Consider the following 13934-nt stretch of genomic DNA (forward strand, 5'->3'; position numbering starts at 1 on the left):
AGTAAAACACTGAAGCAATCAACGACAGCGCAAATAAAAATACATTAAATGTTTAGTATTAGTATGCTGCATATGTTAGACAAGGCGATAACAATTTTTTTGAATGAACATGTACGATACTAAAACTTTACGAGAACATTAACTCCCTGTCCTCAAAAACCCAATTAGAAAGCTGTTGTTCTACCTCTCCCGAGAGACCAACAAAGAAAAAAAAAAACTCCACTTTCCCACGTGCAATATTCGCAGAGATATTAGAATTCAAAAATCGGAGGAAAGTTGGGAAAGAACAGCTTAAACAACATAGTGATAGGAACCGAGAGACACCTAGGCTCTGTCACACTCGGTGATATAAGCACCTGACCATTTATTGCGCTTGAGAAAGATATATTACATACATAGGCAGGTACCATTACGCACATCGCCAGTAAACAAGTATAAAATTTATGATCGAAAAATGGTGACTCATGTAAATAAATCACGGAATCCTCATAATAATCGTCATAATCGAGAATAGTTCTTCATAAAATTTGATCTGCTTCCCTTCATTGAAATAAACAAGAGAAAGAAGCGTTTTTTCCACGTTGGTTTTTGCTGCTCTTTCCTAACTTTCCTCCGATTTTTGAATCTCTGCGAATACTGCTCTTAAGCCGGGTTTTCCTAGGAGCAGGTTTCTACAGCGCGCGCAGCGTAAAAATGCTGATTGGTCAAGAAAACCTGAATTTCCGGTTTTTAACCAATGAGCGTTTTCACGCTGCACACAGCGCTCCTAGGAAAACCCGGCTTTAGAAACGTGGAAGTTTTTTTTTTTTGGTGGACTTCTCTCACGAGAAATAGGAAAAACAACTTTGTGATTGAGTGTTTGAACACCGGGTATCTATATAAAAAGATATAACCTCTTTCAACATGAATGACTTATCCAAGGTCCACACGTTATTTGGATGCTTTTTTCTAATTGCAAGTATGTCTCTAGGATCAACGGTTCACCAGTAAAATGCGGTAACGGGAATGGTGGGATCGCCGTGTACGAATGAATGAAGATACTGCGAGGATGGACAAACATCTTATGATGCGAAACTTGAAAGAATAGGTCATGAGGAACAAATAAAAAGACGCTGTTTCGGTGATGATTTATTGGACATGTCCACGGCACGACGTAAAACGGCCACGTCTATGGAAATTGAGAGTTCATTTATTGCTTTCTGAATATTTGAATTGCGGTAGAAGTGTAGGTTGCAAAAAAAAAAAAAAAAAAAAAAATCTCGAATCAAATATATCTGCAGTGGCACATTTACGAGGGGGGGGGGGGTAGTGGTCTATAGCCCAGGGTGCAAAGTTCAGTTCAAAAGGGCGGTAAATTTGAGGAATGATTGGCCAAGAAAATTGATAAAATGGAAGAAGGGCGGCAAAATTTGTATAATCCTCAATAAATCCGCCTCTGCCTGGACAGCTAGAGACTAGGTCAGTGAGTGACCAAAAAGTGGCCTAGAGAGTTTGCAAGCACGTGGGTGAGCAAAAGAGTTACCTAGAGTGCATGCAAGCATGTGAATAACCAAAAGAGTGACCTAGAGAGTGTACAAGCATGTCAATGACCAAAAAAGTGATCTAGAGCATGTGCAAGCTTGTGAATGACCACGAGAATGACCTAGAGAGTGTATAAACATGTAGATGATTAAAAGAGTGACCCAGCAAGAGACCATGTCAATGAGCAATCGAAAGAGTGACCCAGCAAGAGACCATGTCAATGAGCAATCGAAAGAGTGATCCAGCAAGAGACCATGTCAATGAGCAATCGAAAGAGTGACCCAGCAAGGAACCATGTCAGTGAGCATCAAAAGAGTGACCTAGAGCGTGTGCAAGCATGGGAGTGACAAAAACAGCGTGCAAGCATGTGAGAGGCCGAAACAGTTCGCAGGCATGTGAGTGACCAAAATAGTGTGCAAACATGTGAATGACTAAATGAGTGACTTAAAGAGTGTGTGAGTATGGGAGTGACCAAAAGAGTGACTTAGAAATATAGCTGTACTTTTAGGAGTGAAGGGAGGCCATCGATATTTTGGCGAATTCGAGGAAAGAGTAGTCAAGAAAATGAATGAAGACTGGAATGGGACAAGGGAGGCAAAATTCGTATACCCGCAGGCGGAAAAAGCATAAATGCGCCTCTGCATATGCACCACCACAAAAATTGAATCTCATACCTTTTAAACATTCACAAAAACAATGAACTAATAGAAATATCATTAAAAATATTATTATTTGATTATTTATTATCACTTATTACAAATATGGAAGACCAACATTAATATTTATCGATTAAAAAAAATCATCATCACATTATCCAAGTTTTTTAGTAAAGCTTACGAATTCATTCAAGTTGCGTTGAAGTATTTCTATATAAGGGACGGGACGTGTGGGGAAATTCAGGAATGTGCCCTCATGTATATGGGTCATGTTTATCCGACGTGTGAGTTTCATGTTCGGTACGGAATTCCCGAATCAGCCATTTGCTTTTCTTCTCGAATTCAGTCGGTATCCTTCGCACATGTGAAACCAGGAAACTAGTTAAATATTCAAATCACGGCGAATAACCCCGAACGCTATCCATTAAATCCATCTTATTGTCTTATTCAAATTGCTTCTTGAAGAGAGAGAGAAAAAAAAACCATGAAATGCCAATTCGGTCCAAACAAACAAACACTCTTGAAAGAGACTGTGTCACGTGTTACAGTATTATTATGTTTATTTCTTCTAGTAATTCCAAGGAGAACTCGCCCAGTCGCGTAGAAAATTGCAGCTGTTGTAACTAGCAAAATGGCGACGGACGCGTAAAAAAAAAAATAAGTGAACATGGCTGAAATAAATGGCCAAAAAAAAAGTAAGATAGGAAAGGAAAAAAAAAAAGGTTTTCCGACCGTTTTTCTTACCGTTGTTATTAGTTCCGCCAACGATTCGTAATTGGTAGCGGCAATGGCTGCGTAACTCGCCTGTAAGTCCATCCATGGTTTCTTCAGACCCATGTTGATGTTGGCTTTCTGCTGAACACTCATAACGATCTGTTCCGCAACTCCTCGACGAGTTTGTTTCTCGCCATTCGTTGTCACCTGTTTCCCTGATGAATTCCTCCTCGTAACAGCCGCTGATGATTTTAGGCTTATCCCGTTTTTACTCTGAAAGAAATAAAACAATGAATAATTTACTCATGGAGTTTTTTGGTTCAAAGATAACCGCATAGCGTCTTGGACACGGAAAAGAAGCCAATTAATTTCCTTAGTTAAACCGGTTCCTGTGGATCATGAAGTGTTGATTTTTAGGCTATAACAAATTTGAATCCATTTGGTATATCATTTAAATGATCAAATTGCTAATGTTAAAAAAAAAATGGAAGTGTAAATAATCCTTTGCCTGATATAATCGCAAAAAAGACCAACGAAAAGGCGAATGCACCTAAAAAATACAAAATTTCTAATGCATCTCAACACGCTATAGGAGAGGAGTCTGCAGAAGATTAATATCGGTGTAACCTCGATACAACGATAATCTGCTGATCATGAAAAAATATCGTTGTAGAGGGATTATCACTATATCGAGAGACAGCAGTTGAACATTTGATAGACAGATGGATAGATGGATAGATAGAACTGCTCATAACCCCGGACTGATGTAAAGCACCTTACTTCCGTTACCTCAGAAGAAGAAGAGTTGTGTCACAAAAAATTAGCAGAGAATTTATAGTGGTGGCTCCCCTTGCCCCGTGCTCGCAAGTATCGAATGCCAATCTCGTGCCATGAAGACAGCCATCAACTCGATGCAACGTACAAGCCGTTTACTAAAAGGGATAGCTGAACCCAATGACTAGGGAGAAAAATTGCATGTGCGTCCAGTGGCACATAAGGGCCGGAGACCGCAGCCTGGGATTTCGAAAGAAATGTGTAAAAGACTTGTGAGCAAGAAAGAAGAAGCAGCTGGCATGTTGAAGTGGGAGAGATTTGAGAATGTGTCTAAATACACAATGTATACAAAATATATATAAACAGCGCCTCCGCTGTGACGGGAAACGAAGAAACAAAGCCTCCGTCAACAGTGCTGGGCAGTTTTGTTTCCCTTTCCTTTTATGGAATATGCAGTATAAACACACAGAGCCTGCACTGCGATGGAAATAATCAAACAGAGCTTCCGTTGACAGTGCTGGGCACATTTGAATTACTATTAAGAAGTAATTATTATTAATTAGAAAGTAGACATTTTCGAACAAGACTTGAAAAAATATTGCTGTAAAGGGATTTATCGTTATATCGATTATCGTTGTGGCGAGGGTTCACTGTATAACCACTATCACGCTGACTGGGGATCCCACTTGGATTGTATATCCAATCTTAACTCAGCGGAAAGATATACGTTTATGCAAGTCAAACGCCGTGATCAGAATGAATCTGAGCTCCTTCCTGCATGTACATCTAATGCAGCGGCAAATACAATCCGAAGACGACACCCATAGTGTGTCAAACAAAGTGCATTACAGGAATTTTGCAGTGTTTCGGTGTATTTGCCTTTTCATTGGTCTTCTTTTGTGAAATAAAAAAACGTTAGAAAACCCTTTTCTTCTCCAATTCCTCAGTCAGAATGAGGGGGAATATCAATTAGCTTTTTTGAAAACACGTGAAAAGAAACCCTAAAAGACCTCCCTGGTGAAGTGACACACGGACCACAACTGCGATCGGTTAGGTAGTCAGCCCCGCTTATCTCCGGCACCAAAATTTCTCCCGTAAAGACAATGTTAAAGTTTCAAGTGATGATTTCAATGACTTTTTACTGCTTAAAAATCGAATTAGGCTTCACACGGCAGCTGTTAATACACATCCCATCACTATACACATAATGTTTTTATTGAATGAAAACATTTGGAATTAATGTTACTGCATTAAGATTTAAACAAAAAATGCTTTGAGAGTAGGCACTGGCCTCGAACACGCGTAAAGAATGTAAATTGTCTTCAGTTCGTACATTTAGTTATTTTATTTTTGTTCTCCGTTGAGCCAATAGACGGCGCTAACTTTTCTAATGAAAAGTAAAATCCTCAGGTATTGTGTGATCATTGTAATTAAATACATTTTTCATGCATGTGTGATGTAGCAGTAGTAGGTAGGGCCTCCAAAAAATGGCTCGGGGATCCATGATGTTCTTGGGTCAGCCACCTCGTTGGGCACTTTGCCTGTTGTGGCGTTGTATTTGTATTTGTATTGTATTTGTATATTTCATTTTTGATGTCGGATTTATTCGAGAAGCTTTATTAACGTTGATCCTTCATCAGTTTTCAAACTATACTGACGTTGTAAAATAGCAGGTGAATTGTTCTCCGCATAATCCGATACCCTCGCTTAATCGCATGTCGTGTGTGTGTGTGTGTGTGTGTGGGCATTGTATTATATATTATTAAATTTTTTGGTAATAAATATGCTTTTATGTTAGTTTCTTGGTTATGTTTGACATCCATACTTTTTGTGGGCAAATTTTTTCAGCCGCCTCGTTGGGCAATTTGCCTGTTGCGACTTTTGTATTTGTATGCTGGAATCGTTGATATCCGATTAAGAGGTGGCCGACTGTAAATGAATTCACAAAGTTTATGTCTGGCAACTAAGGGAAGTGACGTGGACAGTAACGTGTGTTTCACGTCAAAATGGCAGCATCTGCAGTGATCTTAGCCAAAAGGCTGAGAAGCGATATATAAGCGTAGAGGAATATGGACGAGGTGCATGTCTGGTTTAGTAGTAGTAACATCTACAGTGGAGAAGGCATTTTTCGAAATTTGGATGATGCCACAGTTGTAAGGAGACGGTGACAACTTTATTCTACATTTGGACTGAAAATGTCTCAGCACAATAGTTACAGATTCTGTTTGACTAAATTCAAGAATGGAAAGCGCCTTCTGCACTGTAGACGTTGCCATTTTGACTGACTCGTCAAGTGGCATGCGCACTTCGTCTACATTTCTTCTCTCAGTAGGAGACACACACTTTACGAATAAATCTACTTAACGGATCACAGTTGTGGTTCGCGTCTTCAACTGTGTACTTCTTTATGAATCACCCTTTATTATAAAAGGTTGTTTCGGATCACGAAACATTTATAAGTTGAGGGGGAATAAAAAGTCAAAAATAAAATTCATATTTGAAATAAGAATGAACCTGTATCTCATCGAGGTAGGTATAATGATCTTCTTCATCATGGGCTTCCAGCGACTCGTATGTATTGTCTTGCTGCTGCTGTTGCAGTTGGTGGGACGGCAGATCGATCCTGGTGTCATCATCATCATCCACCAGAACCTCGTTGTTTAACTCTTCCTCCGCCTCAAGATTCGTGACTTCTGCAGCGTCCATTTCAAGGGTATCTCTTGCGAAGGATACGGCAGATGGACGCTGAGGCTTCTTTGGGGTTATGTGGAGTCGGATATCACCTGGGAAAAGAAAACTTAACATCATACCCAAAGGGGAATCGAATAAATTCGGAAAAAACCACCATGGGAATTTTTACAGTGTGTACATAATTAATGCGATTTCGTTCTGAGCTGTCTACAACCTTAACTACCAATCAGAAAATTATTAAACTTTAAGAAAGTCTTAGTTAAAGAAGATAGGGAGAATTTTCGAAGTTACTGTAAAGACCAAAAACCTCTGCATAGCTTTTTGTGAGCACAAATCACCGTGTTCGAAAAATAGCTTTTTCAGTAAAGCACGTTTAGCAACCCCTAATTTACTCTTTAGTGTGCCCACAGAGGTCCATTGATCCCATAGAGGAAATAGACATTTTCTGGATATATTATGCCGAGAAGAATTCGGAAAGAAAAGTTATGTGTTAAAAGTTCGCAGGCCCTCTTGCAAACTGGGCATACGTACACACCATTGGAGATACGACCCTTCCCCGTGGTTTATAATGATAGTGCGTTTGCCCGGATTGCAAGAGGGTCCTGGGTTCGAGTCCGGGTGGAGACCAGATGAATTTTCTTTCCGAGTTCATCTTGGCATATCCAGAAAATGTCTACTTCCTCTATGTACTGGGCTGAGAAAAAGCCGTCTTATTCTCTCACTTTGATCCCATGTTTGCCAAAAATTAGCATGTGCAATAAAATTACATAGAAAACACTGGTGATTAATGTCGGAACTGGTTATTTTTTTCCCGCCTTTTTTAATTTTTTTTATTAATTAAGAGTTTACATAGTTTATGCAGTGTATAGGAATTAGGAGTTTCATAACTTTCTGATGAATAGTCACGGCTGTAGTAGTTGTCTCTAAATACAGTCCAATCCCGTTATAACGAACTCCAAGAGACCGGAGAAATCAGTTCGTTATAACAAAATTTTTTTATAAAGGAATCGCGGTTTTTTTGCATTGTTCCTATGTAAACTTATCTGGGGGATTAGAAACGTGTTCGTTAAAACGAGATTTTCGCTATATCGGTATTCGTTAAAACGGGATTCGACTGTTGTTGAACTTCAATTATGTTTTATATTTGATGGTTTATATTTGACATTCATATTTTTATTGGCAACTTTTTTTCAGTCACCTCGTTGTTCATTTTGCCCGTTGTGGCCTTTGTGGTTGTATGTACATCAGTGGTTCTCTCAAACTTAAGCCACTTACGATTCCCTGCATTAGTCATCGTTTATCCGCGACTCCCTAGACACCAAATCAAAGCACTGTATAGACACATTTCAATATTGACAGATCACCACGACGTACTTGTCTCCGGTCGGAGACGTCCACAAGAACAACGACACAAACTTTGAGAAACACTGATGTACAGTATACGGTTATGCGAGAGGCTTTGAGCTACATTCAGATTTCATGTTTGAGAAATATATGACCGTGTTTTGACAACAGAAAAAAGGAACTTAGGGTATCTTATATATGAATCATCCTACGCTACGTTCCTAGAACTCCATCCAGTATACACAGAAGTTGCTTGCTGCTCTATATCTTCCCACGGCTATAAAAAGAAGACGCAAAAAATGCATTGCCTGACATAATCTATTCCATTCCATGGTTCCGCGTCCGTATATATTGCTCTTTGACACGAACCCTTCATCTATCCAACGCTAATGCTGATGCACAGATTTACCATCAGATCATGTGGAAGATGTTTCATAAGTATTTAGAGCGTCACACTCTACGGGATACCAGTTCGTACATGTAAACTAGATAGTAGTACTACAACGAAATGGTTCATTTGCACATTTTTTTTTAACACCAGTTTCGTGCGACCGACACAGAAGTTTTACAGTGAGTTTGTGATGCTTTTGGTCACGCCATTCCCTTGTGAATGATGAGACAAGCAAACACATCGATTACTTTTATCTTGGTTCTATGAGGTCAAGTTGTGTTTACGGTGGTGAAAAAGTTTAAAATTATCTGTAAGATATGTTTGAAAGTAGGACCGTCTTGATGAATGCGTCCACCTATTACCGCCCGAAGAAACCAAGTGCACAAGAATGGCCTCACGTTAATTGGTCCGAAAGGTAGGAAAAAAAAACCGATTATGTATAATACAACACAATGTACAGGATTCCAAATTGGGGTGCTTGTATTTCAGGACTCGTAAAGAGAAGACATCGTCCAGAGCATCACTATGATCGAGGGCCCCTTACTTGAGCTCTAGATGGGTCGTTCAAATCCACTTACAGTCCTGTTATAAATGCACTGGTTTCTGTAATTTCGCAAAAATCAAACAGTTCCATGGGTCGCGAAACTGATATTGTTGTTTATTTTGGGTCACGGCTGAAAAAGGTTAAGAACCCTTGTATTAATGAACTATTCTGGGTAGCCGCATATCAACCATAAACTAGGCAAGGTAGTCGCGAGTGATAAATGTTGGAGAAATCACTGTTGTAGGTGATAACACACACATACCCAAATTTGCATAATCACTATCTGAGTTCCGGATGTTTCTAGTCTCTGTTGTACCCAATGTTTGACTCGATATGACGATTTTCGTCTCTGGATTCTGTAAGAGAAGAGGAGAAGAAAAAAAATTTAATCTTGCACAACTTTTTTAAAAATAATTTGCAAATTGGTTTTTTTTCCCTAGGCCCGAAAAGTATCGTAGCAGGTAACTTACGCTTGCCAGTCTGTTAATTAAATGGTGCGGTTTAGTTGGTGCTGGTACACTCGGAGGCTGAGGTGGTTGCAGAGATTTTCCTCTCGGCGGAGGCGGTGGCTTTGGTGGCCTCTGGTATTGTACGGCGCATCCACTGACTGTCGATGGTGTGGAGCTTCGGAGCTCCGAGAAAGACGGCGTCCTTCTTGGTGCCTGTGATTCAACAAATGCAAATATCACATGTATAATTAATAAAACCTCTGAATAATTTTCGCCTTTTAGCAAATATTTTGAATAAATTTCCGTCGTTCCGGATGAAAACAGCAACAATTACTACTATGGACAGACGGAATTAAAAGTACCGTATATACTCGTGTATAAGCCGAGTTTTTTTGTGGAAAATTTCGTTCCTCAAGTGGGGGGGTCGGCTTATACTCGGGTCAGTTTTGATAAGAAAATATCGACCCCCGCAATCAGTAGTCATTTTTGTAGCAGTGTTCGAGAAACCGGCATTATTGGTATGGGGTATCTTCAAACTCCACAGAACCGATGATGTCAAAGCCAAGGCAAACAAATCGAAAACATCATTGACGTCAAACGTCAATCGTACAGCCTTTAGATGTGAGCATCAACAAGCCTTTAAAACAACTGTTCTCAACCTTTTTTGACTCGCGGAGCCCTTATAAGTAAAAAAATTCTATGGCGGAGCCCCGTAGGCCAATTTTGTAATTATTCATCAAAGTTACTCTGATTTATTTTTACTGTTTAAAAATATTTATAATTGTTTTTTTTTAAATTTCACTGTTTTTTTATATTTTCCTCGAGCGGCCGCGGAGCCCCTGGAGAGCACACAAGAAGATCCAAGGGCTCCGCGGAGCACCGGTTGAGAACCACTGCTCTAAAAGACTGTTTGAGGAATTTGTGGATCGAATGAATAAGTTCCGATGATAAAGAAACTACAAAAAAAGTGGTGCCTTGAAGAAACCTGACATTGGGCTAGTGTGTCAATGGGTACATGAGGCGTGGAATTCGGTTTCCACCGAAATTATCATCAGATCCTTCAAAAAGTGTTGCATCAGCAATGCGATAGACGGAACTGAAGATGATATCCTCTTTGAAAGTGACAATGGCGATGACAGCCCAGATGAAGATAAAAACGTAGATGCCGCACCCAGTGCCGTTTTAAGGCATGGGCCCACCCGGGCACGGCCCGGAGGCCTCACAAAAATGGGATCTGGTTGAGATTTTCGAAAATTTGCCTGTTGGGGCCTCAGAAAAATCATTTGGCCCGTCGGCCCATGATGCTCTTAAGACGGCCCTGGACGCACCCCTATGATGATCTGATAGATTACGATGAGCTTGGAGACTCAGAAGAAACGGATTAAAAAGTGTAAATCATTTTCTATTGTAAATTTCCGTAAGCTATTCATATTGCATGAAAATATACGAATTTTTTTCCTCTGAAATGCACGGATTTTTTTTGGGTCGGCTTATACACGGGTTTTCAATTTATTGCGGTTTTGGTGGTCATGAAGTAGGGGGGTCGGCTTATATACGAGTCGGCGTATACACGAGTATATACGGTATATTATCCCGAAGTCATTCAAGTGAATCAGCATTTCAAGCTCATTTCTCTCACTGGTTTTTATCAGAAGAAAAATACTATTATTTCTCACGTTTCACTTCCTAATCCACAAGATCCCAAATAGTAAGCTTATGTGTACCTTCTACACCTCTACAGCAACCCCCATCCTGGTCAAACAGATAGGGGGATAGAGAAGGTACTGAGTGTGTTGCGTCCGGTCAACACCAACTTTAGTGGAACTAGAGTTGGTGTTCGTCCGGTACAGAGGATTCCAGCACCCACAAGAAGCTATGTCACCTGGATCGCATAAAAAAGGGGGTTCTTAACCTTTTCCAGCCACGACACAAAATCAACAAACAGATCAGCTTCGCTGAACATGGGACTGTTTGTTTTTCGAAATTAATGAAACCAGTGACGCAATAAGGAGCCGTTCAAGTATTACGTCATCATCGATGGTGGGGGGGGGGGGTCCGATTTGCTCACTTTTGATGACAAGGGGGGAGGGGAGGTTTGGATAATGCTTACGTCATCAACCACCCTTTATGAAAATATGAGTTAGGATTCAGAGGGGCAGAGCTGATGACGAACTTTTGCTAACTGGAGGGGGGGGGGGCGGGGGTCAGCGTTGCTGGTAAAAAATTTGCTTACGTAATACTTGAACGGCCCCTAAGTGCATTTATTACAAAACTGGCTTCACACGATTCATCTAAGAAGCCCCTGCGAATAAAAACTACTCGTGCATGTCCCATAGCTCAAGAATTCCTACCTGTAAGTGGATTTGAACAACATATCTCCGAAGCCCCTGATAATCATGTGTGGGTGCGACCCATAGGTTAAGAAATGGCATAAAGTATAGAAATATATAGGGATTTGCTACATGAAACTCCACAGGGAATAAATGAAATTAATTTTTACCCATATATTTCACCCCAACCATTTCAAATGCGATAATTTTTTTATGGTGTTCTTCGTTTCCACCGAAAATTTTCCGCCCCTAAATTTTGGCTCTCTGGGCAACAGCCCACCACTGGGTTCTGGCTCTGTCTTGAGTGATCCACGGTGTAGTTTCACGTCACTTAAGTGGCCTGCGGCACATTCCCATATCATTTAAGTGACCCGCGACATATTTACAGATCATTTGAGTAACCTGTGACACTGTTACAGAGCACTTGAGCGGCCCGTGGTGGAGTTCCACATCAGCCAATTTATCCGCGGCACAGCTCCAGAATACTCAAACCGTTCGCGACGCAAATTACAGATCACTTAAGCGACCCACGACACATTCATAGATCACTAATTTATCTGTGGTACAATCTCAGAGCATTTGAGCGGCCCTCGGTGCAGTTCCACCTCATTTATGTTACCCGCGGTGGGGTCCCATTCACTAAAGCGGCCACCGGCACATTTCTAGATCCCTTCAGTGGCCCACGATACATTTCCACATCACTTAGCTAACCTGTGGCACAGTCTCAGAGCATTTGAGCGGCCCTCGGTGCAGTTCCACCTCATTTATGTTATCTGCGACGCCGCTCCATTCACTCAAGCGACCCCTGGCGCATTCCCAGATCACTCAAGTAGCCTGCGAAACTTTTTCAATGCAATGAAGTGGCCCGTACTCTCCTAAAAGGGAGCATTCTTTGCACTACGGCAAGAATCAGACTTGGGCGGGTGTAAAGTCTAGGCAGCTTCAAAATATTAGGGCCGTAAAATGAGATTAAAATACTTTGACTACACATTTTATTTTGATTTTGAGTGCTTCAGCAGGGCCCCTACGTTTTCAGGGCCCCTACGTTTTCAGGGCCCCCATTTTCTATTAAATGTTTTATTGAAAAAAATTACAGAAATATTAAGGTGGATCCCCGCGCCTCCGGGATAGTCTTGTATGGGTGATGCTATATTAGAGAAAAAAGCTACAAAATCAGTGGCATCGGAACCGAGGGTATTGTGAGTGCTTGAGCTCTCATACGGCCGTATTCACCGACAGAGTTTAAACTAAAATCGCAGGTGGGAGGATTGGAGATCAACACGGATTGGTTAAAATACCTGAATTAACCAATCCGTGTCGATCTCCAATCCTTTTTCACCTGCAATTTTATAGTTTAAACTCTGTCGGTGAATATGGCCGTTACGGTAGTTTGTCTCACGCGGAACGAGCGCACATTACAATTGAGTCTGAAAATCAAAATCTTCCAGCATGCATACGGGTCTGAGGTGCTTCGAACGCCCCGCACAAAATTATTTTCCTCATCGGGCCACAATATACAGGGTGTCTTGTGGCCGAAATAGCTTTTCGTATGGGAGAGCAAAGGGGCGTAGGAAGTCATGCCATCTGGAGGTGACCAGAGGGCTTACATACGTAAACTCGCACTATTCCCAACACAGGGTGTCCATTAAGGGAGGAATTGGTGCATTTGAATGCTGTTAGCGAAAAAGCTTCTCTGCGGGGGACGGGGGGGGGGATATATATATATATATATATTTTTTTTTTTGTGAACAAAAAATTTTAGTTCAAATTGTTTTCAATAGAGGGCGCTACACGAAAACATATTACTGGAAATATACAAATCAGAGTCCTATATAAAATGCAAGGTGTGCGACTAAAAGCTCTTTTCAGAATTTTCCTGTTACTGGCGCTTACATAAGGCTTTTATTGCATGTTCACATTTTGTGAAAAAAAAAGCGCTATCGGTGAAGTTGCAATTTTACCCGCAATTTCAGTCGCAAATCGCCAACTGAAGTTTTACGAACGTTTCGGACACAGAAGAGATTGCTAAAGGTTCAGGTTCAATCACTCCTGCCGGACTGGCATGTAGCGCTCTCTATCGACGACAATTTGGAATATTTTTTTCCTGTGCCCCCCCCCCCCCCCGCCCAAAAAAAAATAATTAAAAATCGCTTTTCGTGGGAATAACTTTTCCGCAAACCGCATTTAAATGTATCAATTCCTTCAATTCTTATGAATTTTTAAACTGTTCAAGAATTTATGCGACGCCCTGTACATAAACACGGGTCTAGCCACAGAGAGAGAGAGAGCACCATTATAAACATCTCTCAACAGTCACGCAGTTATTGTCCACACATTTTTTTCCTCTCGGAATTGCCATTTCCAATTCAAAATAGCAATAATTATAAAAAGACAAATTCGTAATTTTACAAATAGCGAAAAACGTGTATAAAAAAGATCAGCTGACTTTGTCAATATAGAAAGTAAAACGAGCGCCTTGTCAAAAAAAAGTGACATATTTTCCCTCCCCATATAAAGACA

At 40.7% G+C, this 13934-nt stretch overlaps 1 protein-coding gene across 1 annotated transcript in view; it reads right to left on the reverse strand.

The window, feature by feature from the left end:
* Window positions 1-13934, reverse strand: part of LOC149086948 (uncharacterized) — a 70690-nt gene that overhangs the window by 5120 nt on the left and 51636 nt on the right. Inside the window, exons 5-8 of the mRNA XM_089231155.1 lie at window positions 9106-9297; window positions 8898-8991; window positions 6180-6448; window positions 2922-3164 (exon numbers count right to left, since the gene is read on the reverse strand). Coding sequence (XP_089087281.1) covers window positions 2922-3164; window positions 6180-6448; window positions 8898-8991; window positions 9106-9297 — 798 coding nt within the window. The remainder of the gene's footprint in view (window positions 1-2921; window positions 3165-6179; window positions 6449-8897; window positions 8992-9105; window positions 9298-13934) is intronic.

This window comes from Pholcus phalangioides, unplaced genomic scaffold (genome assembly GCF_987345545.1).
Source record: "Pholcus phalangioides strain wild (caught in Gottingen) unplaced genomic scaffold, Ppha-v1.0 ptg000004l_1, whole genome shotgun sequence".
In the NCBI taxonomy this organism is placed as follows: Eukaryota; Metazoa; Arthropoda; class Arachnida; order Araneae; family Pholcidae; genus Pholcus; species Pholcus phalangioides.